The sequence below is a fragment of the Falco punctatus genome (genome assembly GCF_963210335.1).
Source record: "Falco punctatus genome assembly, chromosome: 4".
Lineage (NCBI taxonomy): Eukaryota > Metazoa > Chordata > Aves > Falconiformes > Falconidae > Falco > Falco punctatus.
The window spans coordinates 91,099,890-91,126,133 of record NC_137583.1 but is presented as its reverse complement, the minus strand read 5'-3'; the positions used below and the strand labels follow the sequence as shown (position 1 = coordinate 91,126,133).

Sequence of the window (26,244 nt, the reverse complement as noted above, 5' to 3'; positions counted from 1 at the left end):
TTTTTATGAATCTGAAAGCCTGGAGTTGAAACCACATGCTCCTTACTTGCTTTTAGGTTTTCAGAAAAAGCAACGATGGAATGGTTGCAGCTCTTTGAAGGTAGTGGAGTTCCATATGGCCCGATCAACAACATGCAGCAAGTATTCTCGGATCCTCAGGTAGGTTCTCACCAAGCCTTTTCTATATGTTATTACATGTGTTTTACAAATGCTGGGTAACGATCACTTTTCCTGCCACTCAGACCTGATTTCAGCTACTTAAAAATGGGATTTGAGAGTTATATGGTGGATTGAGTTTAAGCCAATGATACAGCATAGTAAGAAATAAATACACGTCCTTAAACGAATTACATGCTTAGGAACACAGAGTCAACACAGTTTAAACCATAAGTATTCCATGTCCTGTATGGAGTCTGTCTTCCCAAAGTGACTGGTAGAACAAGGAAAGAAACTGTACTGTATTATATAATTGCATTTTGTCAGACAAATGCACAGAAAATACCTTTCTTGCTGTCCACAAGCAATTGTTTTTCTGGATGGAGTATGGATAACAAGAATCTGTACTGTCTGAAAGAAAATGGGCAACTTTGTGACTGGAAATGGAAAAATGAAGCACAGAAGTAATGTGCAGAAAGATTTTAACCTTTTCTTGGTCTGGGGGTTTCCCTGGCTAAGAAAACTTCAGCTTTTTATTTATTTTAAATTTTAAGTCTTTCACTGAATTGTGTCTATACTTAGTTAAAACAGTATCTTTATTTTTGAGTATCTGTAGAGGTATACTGGCTGCATGTTCCCTAATCTCTGGCTGCCTTCTCACCCTCTGGCTTATGATGGGTTAAAGGGCCCAACACAAACTGCGTTGTGCTGTCTTGAATAGTGTAACAGAGTATTTTACGGCTATTCTGTTGTGTGATGAATCTCCTTTAAATTAATTTCTAATAATGAGAGTAACCACAAAAATGATTGACCATGGCAGGAAAAAAAAAAGCAGTCAATTTTGTATGTGTCCATGTCTACTGTCAATAAGTGTTTGTCAGGATTGTGGATACAGTTGTAGTTTTTGGGAAGGAACAATGGTCAAAACAATCTATCATAAAGGAATATGTTTATTATATATTTACTATACTTTTAGAGGTATAAGATAATATTTTTAGGCTACTGCAAGGAAAGAAGCTTTTGTTCTTGAGTAAATGTGCTCGTTCTTCTTAAAATGATGTAGTACCACGCTGTGAAGTATGCACGGGCCAAATTTTTCACTTCAAAACTTTCACAGGGATTAAGATTGGGCTTTGAAGAACATGCAGAAGAACATACATATATTTTACTCAAAATGTGCTTGACTTGGCTGTATTTGGGGCAACATTGGAGAAATATTCTTTGCTTTTTTGTATGTTGTTGTTGCTGAGATTTTTAAGAGGTCAGGTCCACCTTAAGAAACAGCTTTTTAAAACGCAGTATGTTGTGGGATGGCCATTACCTCCCAAACTGAAAAGGGGTTATCTTGGTTACCTTGCTGTTATTAGAATTCACTGGAATATGATTTATACATATATAAAAATAATTGATACCAGTTATCTATATCTATCTATCTGTCAGGTTATTAACTGACATAGCCTATCCATAAAAGCTCCCCCAATGCTTTGCAGTCAGATACTACCACATGGCAGGTTTTTCAAAGTATTTTCCCATAAAGGGGCAATACGGAGCTCCCTGCCCCCCTCCTCCATGAAACTGCTTGAAAACATTGTCTTTTCTACACCCTTTCTCTGAAGTAAGTGGCAGTCAGCCCCTGTGTTCTTATTACTGTTGGAAATGAAATGTCAGTATTTGTGGCAATCCTGCGTGTTATACATTTGTTTCATTTCTGGAGCTGCCTGCCGCCTTAAGCATTTTCTCACAGTTGTAGTTCTGTTCAAGGAGAGGGAGATAAAAAAACCCTAAACAACCCAACTACATTTTTCCCCCCTCTTCTTTCTTGAAACATGGAAAAGCTTTGACATTTAAGGCATTGCTCTTATGGCAAGAGATTTACTTTACATCACTTATATAAAATTAGACCCTCCACTCCACCCTTACATATCTGAGAAACCCTCCAGCAGAGCAGCAATTTGGAGTGTAGCATGTGCAGCCTCTTAATTATATTTTCCTAACTTCTACACAATTTTTTATTTTGATGGTGAGGACTTCAGAGCTTCACAGGTGGCTTCATTGCCCTAAGTCACTTATCCATAGCTTGGATTTAGATGCTCATGGACAATTCAAGCAAAGCTTTTCACTTTCACATTTCTTCTGAACTGTATTTTTTTCCCATTGTACCTTGCCCAGTCTTCCTCCCTTTGTTCATCTTTCTGCTGCTGCATAGACAGCATGTGTCTGGGATAAACACACATACTTCTGTATAGCTTTGTTCTTTTGTAAGCCCATCTGCAATTTTGGTTTCTGAAACCTCAAAAAGCATGACAGTGCCCCAAGTCAATGTCTAAGACAAGGGAAGAAGTCTAGCAACACCTGAGAATCCATAATCTAGGTGAGCTCTGCACTGTGAAATCCAGGGAAAAAGCCAGCACCTGCCAATAAGAACATATGTAATCGCAGCAAGGTTTTTCTCATGTGTAAAGGTGAACTCAGTCATGAAGTACGATGACTTTCTAATCATTCTTCACAGTGCTGCCATTATAATACGGTGGGTTTGTTCAGGCTCAGTTTAAATCAGAAAATACATTTCTAGGAAACGTGTCACTCAGCTTGCATTTAATAACTTCACTTACTAATACTATATAATAAGTACCAACAGTGTGATGTAAAATTAGTTCATCATAACACAGTAATCTGCTTTTCATATTCATTTGCTCTCAACCATTGCAAGGATTCCAGAAGAACATAAACGTGGTGATACTTCCATATAGACAATCCCTAATCTACCTCTAATAGAAATACGTAGGTTTTGCTAACCTATTCCGTTTTGGGCATTACCAGCAGCAGTGAATCTAAACACAATTCCACTGAACTTCATTTTATTGCCATCATCTTCCTATTTGCTCTGTGGATTTTGATATCCATAAGGCAACTGTCGTTTGTTGGAAGTGCAGTCTCACACCATGAGTGACCAAGATGTGCTGCATGGGCATCAGCAATCATCAAAGCATATGGCAGCTTGGCTGTCACCAACACTGCAAAGGGGGCACTGGGTGGGTACCCACCAAAGAGAGAGCTCCTTGGAGGGGGGTGGAATAATACAAGGGAGGAACGTAGGCAAGTCTGAGGAGACAGGAAAGGCAAGTGAAGAAGATGATGGATATGGTCTAATGGAACTTAATCAGCTACAGGTAGGTTGTGCTTTCAAATTTTATTTTAATGAAAAAGACCTCAGAACTCTGAAGGCCAAGAGTAGTTTGTATAACTACTTCTATAAACTGAGATAAACCAACACATTTTTGATCCCAGGACATTTTGTTAATGTCATTAACAGCTTCAATCATACTCCAAGTGAGCTGCCAAAAACCAGGAAATTTCTTAGTAAGTTAGGAGTGCCAGGTGATACTGTTTTTTCCATGAATGGAGTGAAACTTCCACTTTTCCCACTGATTATAACCTTTTATTCATTTGTGAAGTTAAAATGACTACCACAGGCATTTGTACTGCTAAGTCAATCAGTCTGTGGATAGATATATGTCTGTACTGTTGCATGCATGGATAAAATGGCTGAGAGAGAGAGGAGCACATTCGCTAGTTAAGGGAACAATTTTCCTAAAAACAAGAAGGAGGAAAGAATGTTTGTAAAAGTTCTTACAGACTCTTAATATACAGTATAGACTATTTTAACGAAGCTTTTTATAGTCCAACTTCTTCAAGCTATTTTTTTCAAAAGTGTTCTTTTAACTAGGCAAAAATAGTACAAACATTAAAGGAGCTCTTAAAACGATTTAAAAACTTACTAGTGACCTCAGTATGGTCCCATTTAACATACCCTGTGGAACATGTGTATGAAATACAATGTGGTTTGAGGTTTTCCAAACAAAACAAACTTTAAAGAGAATACCATTTTTAATAGAAACTATTCAAATTCTCCCAAAAGATAAAACAAAACAAAAACAGGTACGTGCTGTGCTGCAGCTAAGTATGAAAGAACAAAGATCTTTGCTGGTTAAGTGATGGAACTGAAGGGTTTTTGTTTTCTGTAAAACATTCCCCTCCCCTTTTTTGTGATGTAATTTCTTTCACCGTTCTTATACAGTTATTACTTTGATGAAATGGCTGGCATATATAAGAAGCAACAAAACAATGCAGAGATATTATGGGCAGTTTAATAAATTATTAGCTGATGTTTTACCAGATTAAATCAATTTGTGTTGATGAATTTTACTATATGAGTGTTGTCAGCTGTAAAAAAAAAAAAAAAAAAAAAAACAACAACTAAAAAAACAACATGAAAAAGCCATGCAGTGGTACTCCCCTTCCCACCCGCCCCACCCCCCCAACAGTTACAGTCATACCACACAAGTTGAGTACATCAGGTGTAAGACATCACCCTGATGCATCACTTCTGAGAAATATGGGGAGGGAAATATCGGAGCTGAAATATCACAGCTGGCCCTGATTTCAGCTCCTGCCAAACACCTGCAGACTCTAAAAGGATACCAAAACAAAACTCCACCCTGTGGCAAGAGGCCATCCCTTAACAACCCTTCCCTGACTTTGCATCACTATAAAAATTAATTTAACATTTTTTACAGAAACCTTAGTTTTCCTGTCCCAGAAGGCCATTACAGTTCCTTTAGCCATTTGTATGAATATGCCTTAGAACCGCCCCCCCCCCCCAAAAAAAAAAAAAAAAAAACCTCGGCAGTAAATTGAGTATTGAAATATCTGATAGCTGGAAATTATCTGATGTTTTAAGTTTATTATTTGTGGAAACTTACAAAGGTGGTAGTTTTTTATTAACCTCCAGATCGTCTCTTATTTTGGAAGTCATTTCATGTGAACACATCCTGGCAAAACTTTCCTAGCATCTGGTAAAAGCTTCTATAATCAAAGTTGCAAACACACAGAACAGCAGAAGTTATAAGTGTGTTGGTTTGTTGTTTTGGTTTAGGTTATTTTTTTTTTTCTTCCTTTTAAAAAATCATGTTATGCATGGTTATTGTTGGTTTGGGTTTTTGGTTGGTTTGGGTTTTTTGATTTTTTTTTTTTTGTTTGTGTGTGTGTGCTTTTTTTTTTGTTTTGTTGTTGTGTGTGGGTTTTTTTTTTTTTAAATATGACTATATTTTAATTGTTATTCTTTGAAATAGACTGTTGTGGCCCACTGAGGACTGTCCCAAGTCAAATGAAATTATATTCATGTCTGTAGTACTGCAGGCAGTTTTTTTACTTATATAGAGGTTTCTGCAACTGAAAAGCAGCTGATGAAGGCCTGAGGTAATACAACATGTCTGGAAGTAATTCCTAACAGACAAGAGAAAGAGAGGAATTAAATTTTGCATGTGTCTATTAAGTCAGTACTGAAACTGTTTGGAAATTTTCCGATGGCATTTTTTTATGTTTAAAAATGCCAATTTGTTGAAAGCGAAACATCCACATGAAGGAGTATAAAACTAATTTCTATTTTGAAACAGAAATTCAGCTCTATTCCTGTCCATTTAGCAACATTGAGATGCACACTGCCTAGCTTTGTTTTGGTGTTTCAAGCAAACCTTTTACTTCAATATTGAAATTTTATGCAATGAAAAAAACCCTAACACCACCAACCATACCCAACCCTTTAATTTTGTCAAAAGTAGCTCTTTTGTACTAAATTACAAATGTTTTCAAGCTTTTGGTCTGTGGGAAATTTAGGGAAGTAGATTCTGTTCTAAAGTGGAAAGCATTAAGGGATGGAACATAGTTTGAAAAAGTGAAATGGAAAATCCAATTCTAAGACAGTTTGTAGTGTGTGATTCCCACATATACCCAATTATGCAGGATTTGTACATGTTATGAGATAGTTCTATGTCCAGATGTTATAGGAAGGGCACAAAATGAGACATCACTTGTATTTTGGTATGAGGAATATTGTAATAGGAAGTGTGTTTTACATTTTGGCTGTAGTGAAATGTGGTCCGTGGCTATGCCGTGGTTTTGTGTGGCCTGCCTCTCTTACAATGACTAGTAGAGAGCTTAGCTTAGAGCCATGAAGGCTTGAAATATGATGAAATTCTAAATAAAAATGTATGGTTATATTGATGATTAACTTTTGTTTGTACGCACATTTAATATATATCTGTTGTCTAGATGAGAAAAATAAAGGAGGTAGCTCAGCAGTTTCTGTTACGATGTTCTGTTTTCACTTGCCTATAACTTTCTGGAGTTTGATTTGAAACTTCCAGTGCTGGTTGTTTGCTTAAGTAGGAAGCACGTTTGGAAACATTGCTGATAAAATGATCTGCTCATCTTTGGTAACAGTTTTCCAGAAACCTATTGTCTACCATGTTAATGTTTTCTTACACTGGATTTTGCCTGGGAGCTCTGCTGCTCCTTTTTAGTTAATTCTTTCTGAGAGAGACTTGGGCAGAAAGTTGACTGCAGTGCCATAGATGTGCTCTTTTCCTGTCCCATGTTTTTAAGGGTGGGGAGAGAAGCTGGCTACGAATAAAGAGGAACAGAGCCCCAGAAAGTGTATGCAAAAGATAAGCTTTCACCTGCTGCCACATATTTTTGTCCTTTGTGTTTTGTGAGGCCAAAGGTATTAATTTTGCTTGAGACCTAGAATAGAAATTGTGTAACTACACTAGAAAAAATGATTAAGCTTTTTCAACACCTGAATTTTGATTTATAAAAATGTCATGATAAATAAGAAAAACACAAATGTGAGAAAATTCATCAGCAACTTTCTTTACTTGTAGAAGAACCTCTAACTCATAAACACTGTGATTTTTTTAAAATGAAGTAACGTCTTTCTGCTGTGCCATCTTCCTGAAGTGTGCAGGATAGACTTGACAGTCAGTAGGAGAGCATTTAGTCTGCCTTATGAACCAGGTTGTTGTCTGTCAGAATCTTAATTTGTTTGATTCAGAAAATGAAAAGTAGTGGAAGAGGCAAGCAGTTGCAGAAATAGGGCTTCATTTTGATAGAAGTTGAATGCCGGACAGGAATCTCTTCCTGCATCTGCCACACCGTTCACACGTGGGTTTGGGTAAGTCACTTTAATCAAGATGTCAAAAGGTAGTCGTTAAACGTGTGTGCCTCATGTTTTGAGTGCCTGCCTTGTGACACCATATGTTAAATACACAGCAGCACTGAGTTCTCATGGATGTAAACAAAACTGTTTAAAATATTATTTGGTGATTAAAAAATGTAGTATTGTTGAAAATGCTGAAAAAACCCTAACATAGTTGTTTTATCCTTAGTATCCTTTGTACTTGGGTTTCCTAGCCATGAAATTGGGACTCCTTTAAAAAGCAGTGTTGTAAAGATGCAGTAGTTATGCTTCTGGAAGGTATAGCTTCTAATGTGTAGCACCAGCGAAAAAAACCCTTTGGGAAATTATTTTTTTTATATATAATTGTGTGATTTGAGTGCTATATATATAAAAATGACACCTGGAGCTACACCTTACTTATGAGAAATAATACCTCTTTTGAATATCTTTTACTGCACTGAGTAAGGGAGGAACTTGACAAGAAAAAAGTTGAGCATGCACTGTACAGAAAGATTGTACCTTATTTCTTTTGTGCAAGCAAATGATGCTTAGCAGCAGCATTTTTAAAGTTCTCTTTTAGTTTCATTTAAATGTGTACATATGTGAATGGTATGGCTTTAGCTAGTACTATTGTATACTATGTATTGTATGTACACACATTCCATTGAGAAAAGGTTAACTTAAGTGTTTGTTGGTTACAGAGAATATTAAGTGCTCAAAAACATCTCATTAGAGGTCTGTTCTCATAAAAGACTAAATCGTGTTTAGAAAATTACATCGTAGTTATGGCCATTCAAAGGTATGAGGAGTCACCTAGCTTTTTTGGGCGTTCCTTTCAAAGAGATCTGTCAAAAAGCCGTTCTCAGTTTTGAAGCAAAGAGCCTATTTTTGAAACCTCACGGTCTTTCTTAGGCTTCAGTGTTAGGAGCACATAGCGCACGTCCCTTGCACCTCACTGTTGGATTAGTTTGTGTCCTTGCAGGAGTTAGGCGCTGGTTCCCTAAACTTGCAGCTCATCAAAGTGACATCAGTTGGTTTCAGAGAATCTGTATTTGGGCTCTTGCGCTACCAGAGCATGCGCAGGATAAATGCCATCCAACTTTAATATGTGGTGAGCTAGATGATGTGTAACTTCTTAGAAATCCCTCACAGAGCACGAACCCAGCTTTTGCTTCTGTTTATATGAACTGTAACTATGGGGTTGAAAGAGAGTTTTTAATTAACCCAGTTGTTGCATTTATCTGAAGTTTGATGAGTATCAAGCCTGTTATATGCATGGGAAGGTGGGAAATACATGTATATGTCTATCTCGTCATGTCTCACAGCCTGAAGAGAGTTTATATGCTGAAGCAATTCATTCTTTGAAAGTCTGGGGTTTTTTTGTTATTTATTTATTTATCTAAATTATCTGAACATTCACTGAATTGTTGTAGTAAATTAATGATCAGTTAAAGATAGGTATTCTTTGCTTTCCCCACGGTATGTAAATTGTGAGACTGTCTGTGCCTGTTGGTTACCCATCTCATAAGACCATACCAAATCAAGTAAGAAAACACTATTTTTTTCAAAAAAATATTTTTCTTAAGTAGATGTAGATTTATATACTAAGCTAAATTTATAGGAGAATCAATAATAAACACTGAGATTTCAGACTGAATTTTAGACATGCTTTGGTATATAACTCCCCCCAAGAAAGTGTCACTCTTAAAATTTCCTACTGTTTTTTTATGTTTTCAGAATTGATTACCACCTTGTCTTCTTGGGGTTCATATGAAGATAGCCTGGATATTTTTTTTTTTCTTTCTGAGAGACCCTAAGTGCTAGATTTTGTCAAAGGTCTTGTTCACTTTTAAATAAATTTGTTTGTAATCAATATAAGTAGCATGGTGGAGCTTTGTAGTGTGATTTATGTCTTGTAGGCATGAAAATACTAATGATGTTCTGCAGAGTAAGTATTTGGCATCTTGCACTTCAGAATATCTCAAATGGTAGTAGCTACAGATGATGTATCACAGAATGGTCGGGGTTGGAAGGGATCTCTGGAGATCACCTACTCCAACCCCCTGCTAAAGCATATCTCCAGAGGAGACTCCACAACCTCTCTGGGCAGCCTGTTCCACTGCTCTGTCACCCTCAGAATAAAGAGCGTATATGATTATATTTGAGCAAAGGAGAGAACAACATAGATAACCCAGTAACAACAAAACAAGTGTAGAAACCGTGCAGATCAAGCTTCAGTTATCATTTGATCTTCAGCTGCTTTTCCTGAGTGCTCAACTTAACTTCAAAATCGTAGCTCAAGCCATGACTCTGGCCTGTCATCCTGAAATTTTGAGATTTCCCACTCTCTTCAACCTAACTTCATCTTGGAGTCCCACTCCCTGATGGGGAAAAAAAAGTCATCTTTTCAGATGAGATGCTAACGTGTTCATTTTGCATTGTACTTATGCAGTAACATTTTAAAAAATATACTGTTGTAGTTTTATGCCTCTTACGAACAAGGAGAAATACTTGAGCCGTGAAAAGGCAAGTATGTAGGCTGAGTAGGAGTGGATATTTGAAGATTTAGATTTCCAACCACCACAAAAAGGCATTAATTAGTCAGGCAAGCTTTCTCTGTCATTGCAATTTTTCTTCTCATCTGTGACTGGTTTCCTGTAGGTTTCTACTATGATTCAAGTAGACAGTTTGTAAAGAAGCAGGAAGTATTTCCTTGCTGTGCATGGTCGCTGAGACCAGGAGCATTACTGCTGTTGTAAAGAATTCATCCTAAGCTTAAAACTGGCTACAGAGTTCAGATGTCAGCACTACGAGCAGCCAGCCACATGTTGAAATTTTCTCCACGCAATTTCAATTGGGTACTTAGCAACCGTAGCATTTAATTATAACAATATAAACCAAAAGTTTATAATCTTGTACTATATGTTTTAGGGGTAAAATTTCTATTGAATTACATAAAAGTCTTGATTAACATTATGGTGATCTCAGGTGTTCAAAAGGGTTTTTTTTTGAAGTACTGAAAAATGATCTAGGTGTACAGTTAATTAAAAAAAAGTCCAAATTTTGATCAGGTTTACAGACACAATGGCCCAATTGAATTTTAGTTGTCTAGAATGACACCTGGAACACCTCACAGCTCACAGAAGAGCTATATTTTTATGCATGCCTATAATGGCCTATTAGAATAAACATTCCTGTAACAGAAGTGTCACCTCAGTGTGAAGGTAGTGCACTGACCGTGATTTATGGTAGTATTAAATATGGAGATCCTGACTCATGTGTGGGAGAAGACAGAGAATTAAGGAATTTTGAGCCAAGTTTAGGAATGGCATGACAAAGACACAAGGATAAACTGAGATGCCAAGTAGCCAGTATTTATACTATGGATCCCAGTTTAATTCCTAAGAAAAAACAAGAAGTAAAAAAAGACCCTGTTTAAACCCAAACAAACCCCTAGCAGTTCCTCCCTGCTGTTTTGATACCAATGTTGCAAACAACTGTGTTCATCCGTGATGAACTGTCCATATTGGCAATCAAGGCTACAGAAGGATCTGAGAATCAGAAGTGTCAGGCTATGTCTCCTAACAACCTGCAAGGGCCAGTTTGATGATTTGCTACTTCTATGATCTGGAAGTAGCTTCTGCTAGACATAGTCTGATTCTCCCTTAGCATGGAGCAGGCAACTGAAATGCATCTTCCCACAGTCCTCAAGTCACACCTGAAGTAGCCGTGACCAGAACCACTGTTTAGTATCTGCGCATCTTGTTCTTTCAGATACTGTATTTCCACAGGGTCACAAATGAAAAAGGGAGAAGTTAGGATTTCTCCAGTCTTTCCAATTCAGAGTATTAATTTCTCTAAATCATCTGAAGTCTCTGTTCCAGTCATCAAAATACAGGCTTTGAGCTTTGGATAAATTTTGATGTGTAAATAAAGTATGTAATAACAGATTTTGTAAAAATCTCTCTCTTCTTTCCTCTACCCCTGAGAATAATGAAGTCAGAAGAATATTTACTGACAACTTAAGTGTGAAACACCCCACCCTCAAGTTCCTATGTTGTGATGCTCCCTTAGATTTAGGAGCTACCATGTGCAGTGTATGAGGACGCTGTAGACTGGCATCGTTATTTTCAGAAGGGAGACAGCATCTTTCAGGCTCTGAAGTTATCAAGATATGATCATATTATTGTTATCATTATATTAATTTCTATTGATACTATTGCTAGGTAAATGTGATTTCGTTTGGTGGTTTGTACCAAATTCATCAAGATTGCGGTCTTGATAAAGCAATGGCTGTTACATCCCACAGTTTCCCATACAGGTTTGCTATCTGAGCTGTAATGTGTGTTTCTTATGTAGGAATTGGCCACCTTTCAATGGATTTCTTGAGCTTTTTTTGGATATGTTACTTGTTCATGTTCAGAACGGCAGTAGCAAATTACATTTTCTGTTTTTTTCTTCTTATACGTACCTTGATGCTGAAAAGTGCTGACAGTGTGCAGCACACAGATGCTTTATTCCTACTACCTTCTATAATGGCATTACTTTTTGTCTTCATGTATTTTTCAAACTATTGATTCTTTGTTTTTAATATTTCCCTTGTGAATCTAACATTAAATCTGGAATTTGTGTTTCACTGTGCATACCAAATATGTTTTCTGGATGTAGTATTTATACACAGCTTATCCTATTGTGTAGGGTAGTGGGAACTTAGTAGTTATACTGATGCAGTATATATAGATAGTAGTTCTAGTGGGAGCTTAAGTTTTACTGATGCAGTATTCTAGTATTCCTTATTCACCACTCTAAACTGATACTTTTAAAGAGATATTTTATAAGGTGAACCCTATTGATTGTAAAGAACTTCTTGGATTTTCCAGTGTTATATCCTATTCTTAGAGCATAAGAATATGCATTTAAAAAGAATGTACACTTGAGGCTTTTGTAAGTCATGTATTTTGAAACGCAGAAGATATGTAGTTAATATAGACTGATTTTTTTCTTTAATTGCGTTTTTTCTTCCATAAACTCTAACTTCAGTAAATATACTCTTACAGTTATAGATGTGTTATTAAAGGAAGATGGCATTCAGTATCTTCACAGTGACATTTCAAGGTATTTGGAAACTTAAATAACATATTCATGTCTTTATCCTCTGAATGTGTCCTTTTGCAGTTGAAAAAAACTAGAATGTTACTGGGCAAAACAGCTATTATAATTGAAATTAAAGGCACAACAAGACCAGTACAATTGCTAATCAAGTAAATATCTAACTCTATCTTATGTTACAAAGCAGGTGTATAAAAATAACACAAATTATAGGTTCTTTGTGACATATTTGCTCTTGCAGAAGACTTTTCAATCCATGCATTTTACTTAATTTAGAACAAAATGCAAAAACATTTACTCTCACTGTGTACATTTTACTTCTCTTTTTAGATAAGTGATGGAAAAATAAATGTGAAATGAAAGCGTGTGGAGATAGTTTACATCTTTACAAGTCATCTAGGAAAGGGTGTAGAAAGAGGTGTTACTGTACAAAGCACTTTTTCAACCTTTGTGGCTGTTTTAAGTGAACTTTTAATTTGAACATGCCAAATTGTATGGATACAGCCCTTCAGCTGCCTCAAAAGGGAAGGCAGATGTATTCATCATGCTGTGGGCATACCCTTGTTGAGATTATTGCCTTTGCATCACTTTGACCTGTGCTGCAATCTTAGCTGAAGCCGATGTCGAAGTGACCATATAAATAATTTCAGAAGTCAGTAGGGTGATGACAGTGACTGAAATTAGGTATTTGCTTAGGTATGAATAGGGTTTATATTTAGCTATGCCCTTAATTAAAAAATAATATAAATTATCAGTATCCAAGCATTGTGGATGTTAAAAAGTCGACAAGGTGTATTACAGTAAGAGCATTGCAACTGCTCTGAAGATAGGCATTGAGTTTGATTTGTTAATGCACTGTTTGCTTTGTTCTGATGAACCTGCCAGTAGGTAGGCCAGCCTTTGGGTGGGTAGAAATAACTCCAATGTATTTAACATTAGATCACCAATTCATTTATAGAGGCCACTATTTTTTTTTTGGAGAGGACACGGGGAGTTTAGTGCTAATTACTCGGTCTTGACTGCTCAGCAGGTGACAATAGAACTAACTAAGGACTCATAAATTTTATGTTTTTAAAATGCAGTGTTTTTTCAAGTTTTTTGTCAGGAACTTTTTTTACTACATCTTCTACACGTTATGTGATTAAATTGGAATAAATAAATGTTATATCAAAGTGTAAAAACTATACATAGCAATTACTGGCTTGAAATTGATGTGTATAAAGTGTAATTAGGAATTATTTAACCAATTACACAATAAGAGAATATAGTCTTGCAGAGGATTCTTGCCTGCTTCTCTGTAACATATCACATTTGCCCAAAGTCCTGAAAGAGTCTAAAATTGCATGTAAAATACATTGCAGCTTGATTTGGCAGGTTTTGGAATGATGATGGGGGATGAAAGTTAATGTGAAATTTGTTCTTGCTTAGAAAACTTTGCATCTTTTTATTTATGGTAAATGAAGTAAGTTAAATCTCAAAGATTTATGTCCCAAATTCCTCTTTCATTTCTAATTTTAGCTTTTGTTTGAAATCTCCAAAGAGGTTACAGAAATTAATAGAAGTGTGCATAGGGAGATTGCTGTAGTTGATAATGGCTGTCATTTTTTCTTTGTTTAGTGGCTGTGTGTTTTAGTTGGTTCAGTTAAACAGTGAAGTTCTTCCCTTTCCCACTTACTCCCCTGTATTGGAGTCATTGCAGCTGTTCTCAGTAAATGTACTTAGTATTTTACTTTCCTGACCTAACAATGTTTTCTGTTACCAAAGCAAAGGATTTTTCCTAATGCGTGTATCTTCATACTGACATGTACCCTTCCTAGCAAAGTATTCAACAGATAAACATTTCTTTGCTGTTTCCTTGAAAAAAACTGATGTATGGGACTGACTTGCTCGCCTGATAAGAAAATATAGCTTAAAAGCAGGTTGTTTTTTCTTTTGTGTTCTCTGTCTCAGGCTTTTGGGGGTTTATACAACAATTATGCTAAATAGAGTTGGGCTAATGCTTTTTTGGTGAATCCCTCACTAGAAGTATGGCTTCGGAACAGAAAAAATATTTGTAATTTGTATCAAATTCACAAACTAGTTTTAAATATTGTCAAAAGTTTAAATATGAACAAAACTGTAAGGAGATGATGAAGTATTTTCTTTAAATATGCTGAATCCTGGAACAGAAGAGAGATTTGAAGAAATTTTTCCCTCCACTCAAAGGGTGATCACTGGCATAAATATTACTATGATACTGTATTATGATTATAATAATGTTAAGATGGGATTTTATTTTTTTCCACAAAGAGTAATGATATCAGTACTAAGATTAAATTAATCCAAGTCATCCATGCTTTTGAAACAGTTATGGTTTTTTTGCAGCTGACTTGGTCTCAGTTAAATATTGCACATTTTAAAACGCTTCTCTGTTTTTTAAATTGGTGCTGTTTTATACCGTGCCATACATCAAGATGAGTCTAGTGACGAGTAACAGTAGAACGTAGAATAGGGAAATTGTTATTTCATTTATATTCATTTTTAGGCAAAATGTTCTTCACAGATTGGGTGATGTTCCCCAGGGCTCAGCGCTGCAGCCAGCCCTGTTTACTGTCTGTATCGATGATCTGAACAAGAGGATTGAGTGCACCCTCAGTCAGTTTGCAGATGACACCATGTTGGGCAGGTGTGTTGATCTGCCTGAGGGCAGGAGGCTCTGCAGAGGGCTCTGGGCAGGCTGGACTCATGGGCCCAGGCCAGTTGTATGAGGTTCAACAAGGCTCAGTGCCGGGTCCTGCACCTGGGTCACACCAGCCCCAGGCAGCGCTACAGGCTGGGGCAGAGCGGCTGGGAAGTGCCTGGTGGGAGAGGACCTGGGGGGGCTGGTCGGCAGCTGGCTGGGCATGAGCCAGCACTGTGCCCAGGTGGCCAAGGAGGCCAACAGCAACCTGGCTGGTGTCAGAAACAGCATGGCCAGCAGGGCCAGGGCAGTGATTGTCCCCCTGTGCTCAGCACTGGTGAGGCTGCACCTTAAATCCTGTGTTCGGTGTTGGGCCCGTCACTGCAAGAAAGCCCTGGAGGTGCTGGAGTGTGTCCAGAGACGGGCAACGGAGCTGGTGAAGGGCCTGGAGCACAAGGCTTACGAGCAGCTGAGGGGACTGGGGCTGTTTAGCCTGGAGAGGAGGACACTTAGGGGGAGCCTTAGTGCTCCCTACAGCTGCCTGAACAGGAGGCTGTAGGCAGGGGGGGTCGATCGCTTCTCCCACATAACAAGCAACAGGACAAGAGGGAACAGCCTCAAATTACACCAGGGGAAGCTGAGATTGGATATTAGGAAAACCTGTTCACTGAAAGGCTGGTGGAGCATTGGGACAGGCTGCCCAGGTGGGTGGTGGAATCGGCATCCCTGTAGGTTTTTAAAAAACGCGTAGATGTGCTGCTTAGGGACATGGTTTAGTGTGGACTTGGCACTTCTGTGTTAATGGTTTGACTCAATGATCCTAAAGGGCTTTTCCAACCTAAATTATTCTGTGATTCTATTTGTTGCCTTGGGTGCATTGATGGTTTAAAACTGCAGCAGCGTGGCTAACTTGATGGCTTTGCATACAGTGGCAAGAGTTGTCTGTCAGTTTATGCATTTCCTTGCTTCCAAGTGCCTGAGAAGCAGGACTTTCTGCAGGGAGTGCGCTATGAGTGGATTCACATGGCAGGGCTTTGGAATAGGTTTTCTTGTTTCTAAGTAGGTAAATACCAAGACAAAGACAGCTACAATAGAAACATTTTATATATGCTTTTTTCATAGCAAGATTGGGATCTCTACCAGCGTGCACTTATTTTGGACTTTTCCTAAAATGGAACGGCTTCAGGGATGTGAATCTGGAAGGTGCTGGGCATTTCTGGCCCCAGTTAATCAACCAGGATGCTTCTCATGCAATTCACAGCCATGTGATTACCAGTGCTTTTTTCACTTTGTACTAGTGTACACTTTACAACGTTTTATATTTTCAATTTCTTTATTGAATTTCATATTTCTTCCTGTTGTAAAGGGGTTTCTTTTGATATTTTTGTTCCTGTTATAACCATTTGCCTCAACTGGTTTGTCTGTGTTCTGTGTGGTTGAAAAGCTAGATGGTGTTGCCGTTGTGCATTTTTTTCCCCAAATTGTTTGTTGTGGTGTTCATCCATACGTGCCAAGTCTTTCTTTCCCTCTGCTGGAGATACTGTCTGTTCCTATTCCTGCTTTTTGCCATGCAAAATCTTTGGGTCCCTTTTTTGTTGGTTTATTTTTGGCAGGGGAATAATTGCTATTTTAATATCTAGACGCATTCACTCATCTGGTGTGATGACCGATATACTGTGGGTTTTTTTTTTGTCTAGTGTATTTTATGGAGATCTTAAAAAAAATATCTTTGGATTAAGGCATGTGCTTCCTCCATTCATTTACGTGCCACTTTTTTCTGTAGCACTGAATACCTAGCAACAATACCAGCAACGTTAGTTAAAGGTTACGCATCTATGCAAAAAGACATAATTGCCACTATGTTTTAGTGTAAATTCTAGCCATTGTACTATGCTGACTACCACAAAAATTGTTTGGTTTAGTGAATTTACATATTTTTATTAATTGGAAACTTCATTTATTTCATGCAGTGTTGCACAGAACATCCTATACAGTTTGTGAGTTCAACCTTTTTATACCCAATGGGATACACGATACTGTCTGTTACCCTGGGGTCCGTACTGGGGCCAATACTGTTTAAACACCTCATTAGTGACTTGGACAGTGAGACTGAGTGAACTTCAGCAAGTTTGCAAGTGACACCAAATTGGGGAGAGTAGTTGATGTGCTGGAGGGTAGGACTGCTATTCAGAGGGACCTTCACGGGTTAGACAAATGGGCTACCTCCTGAAGTCCAAGAAAAGCAAATGTGGAGTTGTGCACTTGAGGCAGAATAGCCCCATGCAGCAGTACTGTTTTGGGGTTGACTGGGTAGAAAGTTGCTTCACAGATAAAAGACTCAAAGATCTTTGAGGACACCAAGTTGAACGTGAGTCAGCAGCGTGCCCTTGTGAGAAATGCTAATTCCATGTTGCACTAAATTAGTAAAATTGTAGCATCAGAAGTACATGTTGAAGGATAAGAGACAATGGGAAGGGAAATTCTGGTTAGATACAAGGAAGAAAAATTTCACAGTGAGGTTGGTTAAGCTTTGGATCAGAGATGCTGTGAAGTCTTCATCCTTAGAGACAGTTAATACATAATTGAACAAGATCCTGAAAAGCCTCATTTGACTTTAAAGTTGGCCCTGCTTTACAAGGGATTTGGACCAGAAGACTACTGATGATCTAAATTATTTCTAACTATGTATTTAAAGTATGATTGTATTAATTGTTTCAAAGGCACAAGTGGTGGCATCTGACTAGGCATGCAAGCTTAATTGTGTGACTACACAAAATTGCTTAATAGAGGTTGTTAGAGCGCAAGCAACAGTTGAAACTTAAAAGGTAGGGGATTATCAATATTTTAGTGGTTTAGAGGCACGTACAAGCTGAAATTTCAGCAGGCCTGTTTTTATTTATTTCTTTTTACTGCTATCATTCCTGCCTGTTTCTGCAGTGGATGACTTTTTACACTAACAAATTGGATCGGGTTGCCAGCACCTGCAGAATAAGGAGAGAGATTTCCCTGCCTAAAAGACACATTTCTGAATAACCTTTTCTTAGTGTGATGAAAAACAAGAAAAGAAAGGGGGAAGTGATTTTTAGTCTGTTGTATGAAAAAAATAAAAAAGTTAAAGAAAAAAAAAAAGGTGCATACAACAGGCTGTTCTATTTAAATATCCAAAGCTGATAAGGGAAAAAAATGGGGATACAACACACAGGCTGCAAATGCAGTTCTCATGGTTTAAATCTGGAAGATTGTACAGTACATCTGTTTAACATCTTGCAGTTTCAAGAACTCTGCCTTGAAAACCTTCTGTCACAGTGACACATGAAATAAAAGGTTATGTTATGACTTTCAGATGCAAACCTGTAAAAGGTTTATCTAATAGCATACCATCTTTTATTAACCCGTTGCTGCTGCTCACCTATAACTCTCTTTTGCTAGCAGTTTTGAAAGAGATTCTACTGTGTAATGAAATGTCAACTCAGACTACAAAAATGGTTCTGTAATGGCATTAAATTACTTATTTGCCATATGTAAATCAAACAACTACATATCTGTATACCTTCTCACTGTTTTCTCTATTGCTTTTAATATTACTCAGCTTTTTTTTTTGTTTGATTAAAGGAATGGAACAGGTTATTCTATTTATCACATAAACTTTGAGAGCAATTAGAATGGCACAGAATAATTTGAACAGTTTCAGTATTTATGATACCATAAGGGATAAAATACTAGAATGGCTTAAAGGTAGTATTGATTCAGAGGTCTGAGTTTAAGGTGATGAAGTTAAAAGAAATAAAGGTGTAATGATTGCCTTCTCATTAATATTTATTACTTTTGCATCTCTGAATTTGAAAAAAAATTATCAACCTTTGCTTATAGGATGATGCTATAGTGTAAAAGATGTGTTAAAATTTTGACAGAGCTGTGCTAGGATGTATTTATGAGGCTAGGCTGAAGTTTGCTTAGTTATAGAAAATATGGTTAGTGCCAGAGTGGTTCTTCAGGGTCCTACACAGCCATTACCTAAGAGCCTAGTGCAAAATACAGAGTGCTATGATCCATTTACTGGAAAATTTCCTTTGACCTCTTAAAACAGAATTTGGGGCAAAATTCCTTGGCTTGTCTGCCCCTAAAATATTACTATCGATATTGCTCGTTGAGTTAAAGAGAAATGATGGGCTTTATCTACTGCCCAGAGAGATACTTCGTACCTTGCCAGATCAGGTTGTACAAATTTTCATCCAGACTTAATTGTGGAATTCGGGTGGTTCCAAAATTAGAGAGTCTGGAACATGATTGTAATGCTTGTCCCTTCCATGTTTTTTTCAGAGTGGCTTGGGTTAAGTTACTCAAATAGGTAGTGCTGTGGTTTCCATACTTACAAAATACGCAGAGTAGTATTTACCTTGCCGAAGCATGCTTTATTCATTGCCTGCAAAGCACTTTAAACATCCTTGGCTGAAATTTCAATGAGTGCTGCTATTTAATATGTTGAAGTGTGATTTGTTGGTTTGCTTTACAAGGCACAGATGCTCCCCAGGAAACAATGGTAATTTCTTTACCTCAAGGAGCTGATGCCACGCATACAGCAGACACATCACAACAGTGAGCTCTGCTGTATGACCTGCAGTGAGTGGGTGTGTGAAAGAGAGCGAGATAGCATTTCCTTCATAGACATACACACCCTCTGACCCAGACTAGAGAAGAATCTGCTTTGCAGAAGGTTTGCTTCAAGGGATTTTCCACATGTATTTTATTATGTTAAAGCTGATAGTGGTGACAAGTTGCACATTAAGTAACTGTTTCTTCAAAAATGTGCTGTTTATATTCTCTTTAGGAAAAGTGATGTAATACTGGGTTTCTCAGATAAACAAAGTCATTCGGTTATAGAAAATGTTACTATTGCACATGGACCTTGCGCTCATCTGCCCCGTACCTACTCATTTTAGGCCTCTGGCTTTAAATGATTATTACTTGCATGTTTAGGGACAAATGCATTCATATTCACTAAGTTAGTAGCCAGTGGTTTCCACCAGGGAAATAAGTTTAGTATGCTGTTAGTAATTTGGTTTCAAAAATATCGGCAAGATCCTCCACATAAGAGTCAGTGAAACATGTGGTCCTAATCATTCCCTTAAAAAGGAGACATGGTCTATTTTCCATTAGGAATGGTGCTTACAGCAAAAGAGTAAATACAGAATGAAATTTACACATGTATTAAACTTTAGTGTGTGTGTATGCATTCAAACATGCATGTACATGTGCATGCTTAGGTATACTCCCGGTGAGTGTAATGTGACGACTGCTGTAACACAGCCAGCCTTAGACAACAAGTTGGTTGGTAGAAGAATTGGAAAATGCAGCTGTTTTCAAATTAGCTTTTTTCTTTGCCCCCCCCCCCCCCCCAGCAAAGTTCAAACCTTACATTTGCATTATGTAATTAGCATAGAGGAGCTATGGTAAAACTTCTTGTAGAGGTGTTGGGGTTGTAATGTAGCTGTTGGACAGAACAGGGTTCGTAATGGCAGAATTGCAGCCCCCACCCCTCACAATACACTGTGCCAGCATAGAGACAGCTGGTCGTGTAGAGCATGGCATTGGGGAATGGAAGTAGAGAGAACTTCCCTACTTTCCCTGGGATAAAACAGCTCCTACAGTCAGGAGGGTACCAAGGGGCTTTCTGTTGGTGCCTTACCCTCTTCCCGCTTAGAAATGGTGTAAAAGGGTATATTGGTTGGCAGAAATTCATCCTGGTTTCTCCCTTGCCTTCTGGCAGCCTTCCCGCTGCTGTACCTGGAGCCTTCTGGTGGCAGAGCAGTGAAACAGAGCCCTGTCCCGCATTCCTCACTGCTCCCTTCCCGTTGGGTGTTGGAACGGGGCCCTGGGTATCGTTTCCACTTCCTCTGGTTTCAGCTAACTTTGTCATACTTGACACTCTAGCATACACAAGATAAAAACCAGGGGAGAAGGGGCTGCTTGGTTCTGCCTTCAGCACGTTTTATGTAGGCCAGGCATGAAGCAGAATGTAAACTACAGCCTTTCCAGAGAAGCATTCTTGCTTCAACTTTTTCAGCTGAGTTTGCTTCTGAGGTAGCCCTGTTCAAAGCTATTTGAAAATATTCCTGCTCATCTGATGCTGCCATCAGCAGAATCTAAGACGTGTAGAGGTTGGGATAACAAAATGTCTGTGAAAGGACACAAGGAAGGGTTTTGTTGTCTTCTAGGCTTGGTAATGTCTTGCTTGTATTGTTACATCTTTAATCATTCTTGGACATTTCTTTTTCTTTTAATCTGTATAGACCACTACATATGACCTTGCTAATTGCTAAGCAGGAACTTCCTGAGTAGTGTATTTGCAAGACAAGAATTTGCAGTGATGAATGCTAAAATGTCATTCACAGATTTTTGGAAGCTGTTGAAGAAAGAAGGTTTCTTCTCTTTCACAAGCACTGAAGCTGCTTCATATTTGGCTATAAGTAAGTCCAGCTCATGGATTTACTTACAGTTTAGTTTATTATTCCTATACTCTGTTTTTTCTGTGACTGGGGAAAAAGAAAAAAGATAGGAACCAGACCTGTATTTTTCATTTAACTTTTTTTTTGTGGGGGGGTGGTGGTGGTAGTAGAAATATGTATTAATTAAAATTAAATTACAGTTTCCAAGAAGAGGTCAGTTTCTAGGTACCAGTGTGAATTTTTGTCTTCTCTCTCTTGTGAACTTTCTACTTGAGATTTAATGGCATGCTGAATCTGGCATCTTGGAGTGGGCAGGTCCAAGGCTACAATATCAAAAGTTTTTAGGGGCCACTGCTTATGTTGTGACTTCCTTCCCCAACTGAAGGCTTGTGGCGCAGATTCCAGTTGCTTTGCTGTGGCCTTTTCCTTTCCCTCACAAGTACTATTGTTCTCCTGAAGGGTAACTCAAACATTTTTTCAAGTTGAACTTGTTCCTTGTGAAGCTTCATTGCTGCAGTGTAGTGTAATTTAAACGTGAAAGGTGTTGCTCTGATGACACATCCTTACACAGGTAGCATATATAATACAGTCCCACAGCTGGGGGCTCTGTATATACCCAGTCTTTACTATCTGTGATTCAACTTGAGGAAGCAATTGTAATGCACGTCAGTTTCTATCTTTAACTAGCAAATCATAGTGCCGCCATACGCTCTGGTCAGGTGCCATCGTTGCCTGACCTAGTTTAAAGATTGGATACATTTAGCTCTCCTGCAGCTGCACTGCAAGCTTCACTGTGGACATGCATTCCCTGTGTCACATTTCAGAGTCTGAAGTCATTGTTACCTTAAGGTTCTCCAGTTTCTGCTGCATTTATGTAAAATCCTGCATCTGGCACTTCTGGCACTGGTTAGAGTTCTGCAGGTTTTCCTGCGATTGTCAAGATAAATCTCTCTGTTTTCCTCTGATGCTTGCTGTGTTGTCATCATTGATCCCTGGTCTTGTGTGCTTGTGTGTTATTCACAGTCTTGTTTTCAGATGAGGGAGGACATTAATTCACAAAAATACATGTGTTTATATAAGCTTCACTCAAGTCAACGTTTCACGTTCAAGAAAACTGCTTGGGCATGTCCATAACTTTGACAAGCCTTTCAGCATGTACTTAAATGCTTAACTGGACAGGGATGGACTAAATGTTTCCTGAATCGGAGACATAATTTTTGATATTTTGGTTACATGACCACTTGCAGAATCTGCTTTGACAGATGGATCTAGGTGATGTGAAAGCTATAGAAAGGCATCTTTGTGGGGAAATTGGGTATTTTGGTATTTCTTATATTTTTTTTCCCCCCCCGTGTTCATTCTGGGTATAGCGTTTAACACTGCTTAATTTTTTTATGTATGTATAGGTGGATATGTATAATTAGTGTATATATGTAAAGTTTGTATGTATCTATATATATTATATAGAAGTAAAAGTAGATTCCTCTACTTGCCCGTTATTATTGGAATGTTAGCTGTGCTGTAGCAGAAAATTTGTTTTCCCTTTATTGTTTGGTGTAAGAATGTACAGTGTGCTAATGAATGCTGAATGTTTGTTTCAGTTTTTTTGGTTTTTTTTAAACAAATTGTTATTGTCACATCTTTCCAGAAGGAGTAAGATTTCATGCAATCCATATGTGGAAGTAGTATGTGTTCTCCTTCATGGCTGTACGTTGCCAGTAGTGTCTCGTTTGAGAGTATCTGTCCTAGGTTGCAGTTATCTGTGTCTGGGCAAACTGGAGAAGATGATTAACAAGGAGTTAGAGGTATATAGTAGGAGATGTGACCTGTTATCAGTCCTAGATGCATGGTAGAAATTCCTATTTGTATAGATTTGTCCCTGAAGCTCAGGAGATTAAGGCTGTAGGTACTCTGTGGAAGAACCAAATGCTTTGTATACTTCATCTACATATCCACAATGAGTTAAATTAGTTCAAAAGTATCTGGAAGAGGCCGAGCACCTCGCTTTCAGAGATGAGATTGATAAGGAAAGGTGATAGTTTTATTAGTGGAATTAATAAAGTTAGTTTGAGAAGACTTTCAGGAAAATGCATCCTCAGTCCCTGTTGAAATCAGTAGAAGCTGGCAATGTACTGATTCTCAAAATCAGACCACAGTGTTGCAGATTAAAAGATACAAACACATGCAGACAAAAGATGCTTTACGGCAACTGCTTCCTAATCGAAGGCCTGTGGGCAACGTGTTGCCCTTATGATCCTTGCTATTGGTAAGACAAAATGAAAAATGATGGAAAAGCTTATAGTAAAGTATGTTACTCTTGTAGTAGGACACTTCTAACCCACAGTTCCAAAAAGATGCAGTTGTTTCCATATTTCCTTTTTCTACATTTGCTATGCTAACAATAACTAATATTTCAGTTTGCCTAGCTGATATTCAGATTACACTTATTAGAGCATCAAAATAGGAGGGAACTCTTTGATGTTGATCAGTGTCATTGGATAACATTTACTACAGGGGAAGGGTGGTGGTCCCAGTTGTTGGTGAGAGCAGAACTGGTGGGTTCTACTCAGTAGTTGGCTTTCACCTCTGAGGGATTTGGTACATGTTTTTTTGATCTACCCTGAGTCCATGTGCCCAGGCTTTCTTTTTTGAGTGCATGGAAAAGGTGAGAAAATGTATCTTACTCATAGACACCAAAACTGAGTCCGTTTGCATCACACTGTGGCTAAACACACATAGACTGAGGAGTATCTGATGTGCAGTAACTCATCATTAGTTGAAAATATTTCATTATCTCAGTGTGTAGTCTTTTTTTTTTTCCTCCCTTTTTTTCTTTTTCTTTCTTTTTTTTTTTTCTTTTTCTTCCAAGCACTGGCTATACAATTTATATAACCTCCCAACACAGAGAATTTAGAAAGACCAACATTTTTCAAAAAGCAGTCATGAGATCTATCTGTGATGTTGTATCTAGAATGGTATAAACAGAGGAATGTCACAAAAAGGAAGGAAAATTACTTTGTACTGCAATTGTGTAAATCTTAATTTTAAGAACATCTTTTTCTCGGAGTTGTGAACTCAACCCCCAAATTTCTGAAATATCTAATATGAAGTCATTATCTCAAAGCCATATAGTATTGCTACATAACCAAAAATATGGGTGGTTAGTGTAGGAAATGTCAAAGACAAGTTGAAAGTGTCATGTACTACTTTTTTCTGTTACCAAATGTTTGTTCATAATGTCCCACTTTGCTGGTTTGACACCTGTGTTTTATATATACTTTAAAATGAAATAATCAACTCTATAATATCATGTATCTGTTCCCTGGCACTTTTTACCTGTAAGTCTCAAAGCTCTTTGCTGGAGAGATAAGTGTCAGTATCCCCACATAAGTTCTCAGGAAATGGAAGCACTGGGGCACTGGGCTGGCTTTGCATCAGGCAGGTGGTTGTCAGGGCAAGAAATGGGATCTCCTGTGTTTTAGGAGAATATTGCTTGATTTTTTTGCACTTTTAGGATTCCTAGAAGGTACAAGATATTTCAAACTTTTGTTTAGTTGGGTTTGTCCCCTGCCCCGCTCCCCTCCCACCCCCCCCACCCCCCACCCCCCCACCCCCCCGGTTTGTTTTTTGTCTGCGACCTGGTCAGTTTTACAACCAGCAAGGTCAAACTGCTGTGAGCTGAAATTTTGGCAAGTATCACCGATGTTGATTGGTCATGTAGTACAGCGTCGTGGTTTAGATTTGGGTTTTACCATTTATTTATTTTTCGATTTTTCATGCATCTGAAGCTTGGAGGAAAACATGAGAGTATGAAAAAACTGGCAGAAAGAGTGATTGGGGAATAAAAACACCCAAGACTCACTCAATTTTATAGCGTACCTTTCTGTTGGATAAAGAAAGTACAAGCAGTATGCAAGTGAGTCAAAACTATTGAGAATTCTGTTCTCAATTCATGTTATGAAGGAAATGAAGAGATAGAGTGTGTTATGAAAACTCTGTCAGGCAGTGACTGATTTCTAACTTTTCCTACTTTTTTTTTATTCTTTTACTGTATTTGAATCGAGACTTTCAAATATACTTTCCTATGAAAACCAGTTTCTTGAAGAGTTGACTTGACTGTGTAATGCAGGACTGAAACAAGAAACCTGTGCTTGGCTTTTGGCTAATACATCACATAGTGCTGAGACGACACTCCTGTCCAGCTGGAAATATTCAGTTCATTGTTCATCCATCGTGATCAGGATGTGTCATGGGGGTTGCCCTGTTTGTTCTATTTTTGTTTCTTTCCTTTTGCCTGCACGGTTAAATAGTTTTACATGCATAAATGATAACTGGGGCTATATCATATATACGTATATCTCACTGTGCACTGTTTTTATCAGTATTACTCCTTTAGAGAGAGGAGAGGAGAATGTACCTCATTCTGAATCATAATCCAGCTTCCACTGGGTTTGCATCCTGCTCCCTTTCCTTCTCTGGGCTATCACATTTTTTTCCTTTCTTTAGGGGTTTGATTGCCGTATTTCTTTTCCAGCTTAACAATACAGGCAGGTTCTTACTGCATGCTACTTAGGGGACGGTGGTATCTGACAGGTTAAGCATAAATCTGTCTGGCAATATTGTGGGTTCTGATTTGGTTCCAAGGATGATAGTGTTTAGAATTAGGAAAATCACTTAATAGTGTACCTCGAAAGGTAAAAAGGTGTGTTAACTGACATAAGAAAGAACATACTAAAATTAATTTATGATGAGATGCTAGATGAAGATGTGTTAGTTTATATTTTTTTTAATGTTTTGGGATGGCAGGAAATGCAAGATAAATTATAGGCATGATTCTAGGGTTAGCTCATATTGTT

General features: G+C 38.0%; 1 protein-coding gene across 2 annotated transcripts in view; it reads left to right on the top strand.

The window, feature by feature from the left end:
* The window catches only part of SUGCT (succinyl-CoA:glutarate-CoA transferase), a 340,874-nt gene that overhangs the window by 143,653 nt on the left and 170,977 nt on the right, over nucleotides 1-26,244 (top strand). For both annotated transcript variants that reach the window (XM_080382153.1, XM_080382152.1), the window contains one exon: nucleotides 57-159. In XM_080382153.1, coding sequence (XP_080238279.1) covers nucleotides 57-159 — 103 coding nt within the window. The remainder of the gene's footprint in view (nucleotides 1-56; nucleotides 160-26,244) is intronic.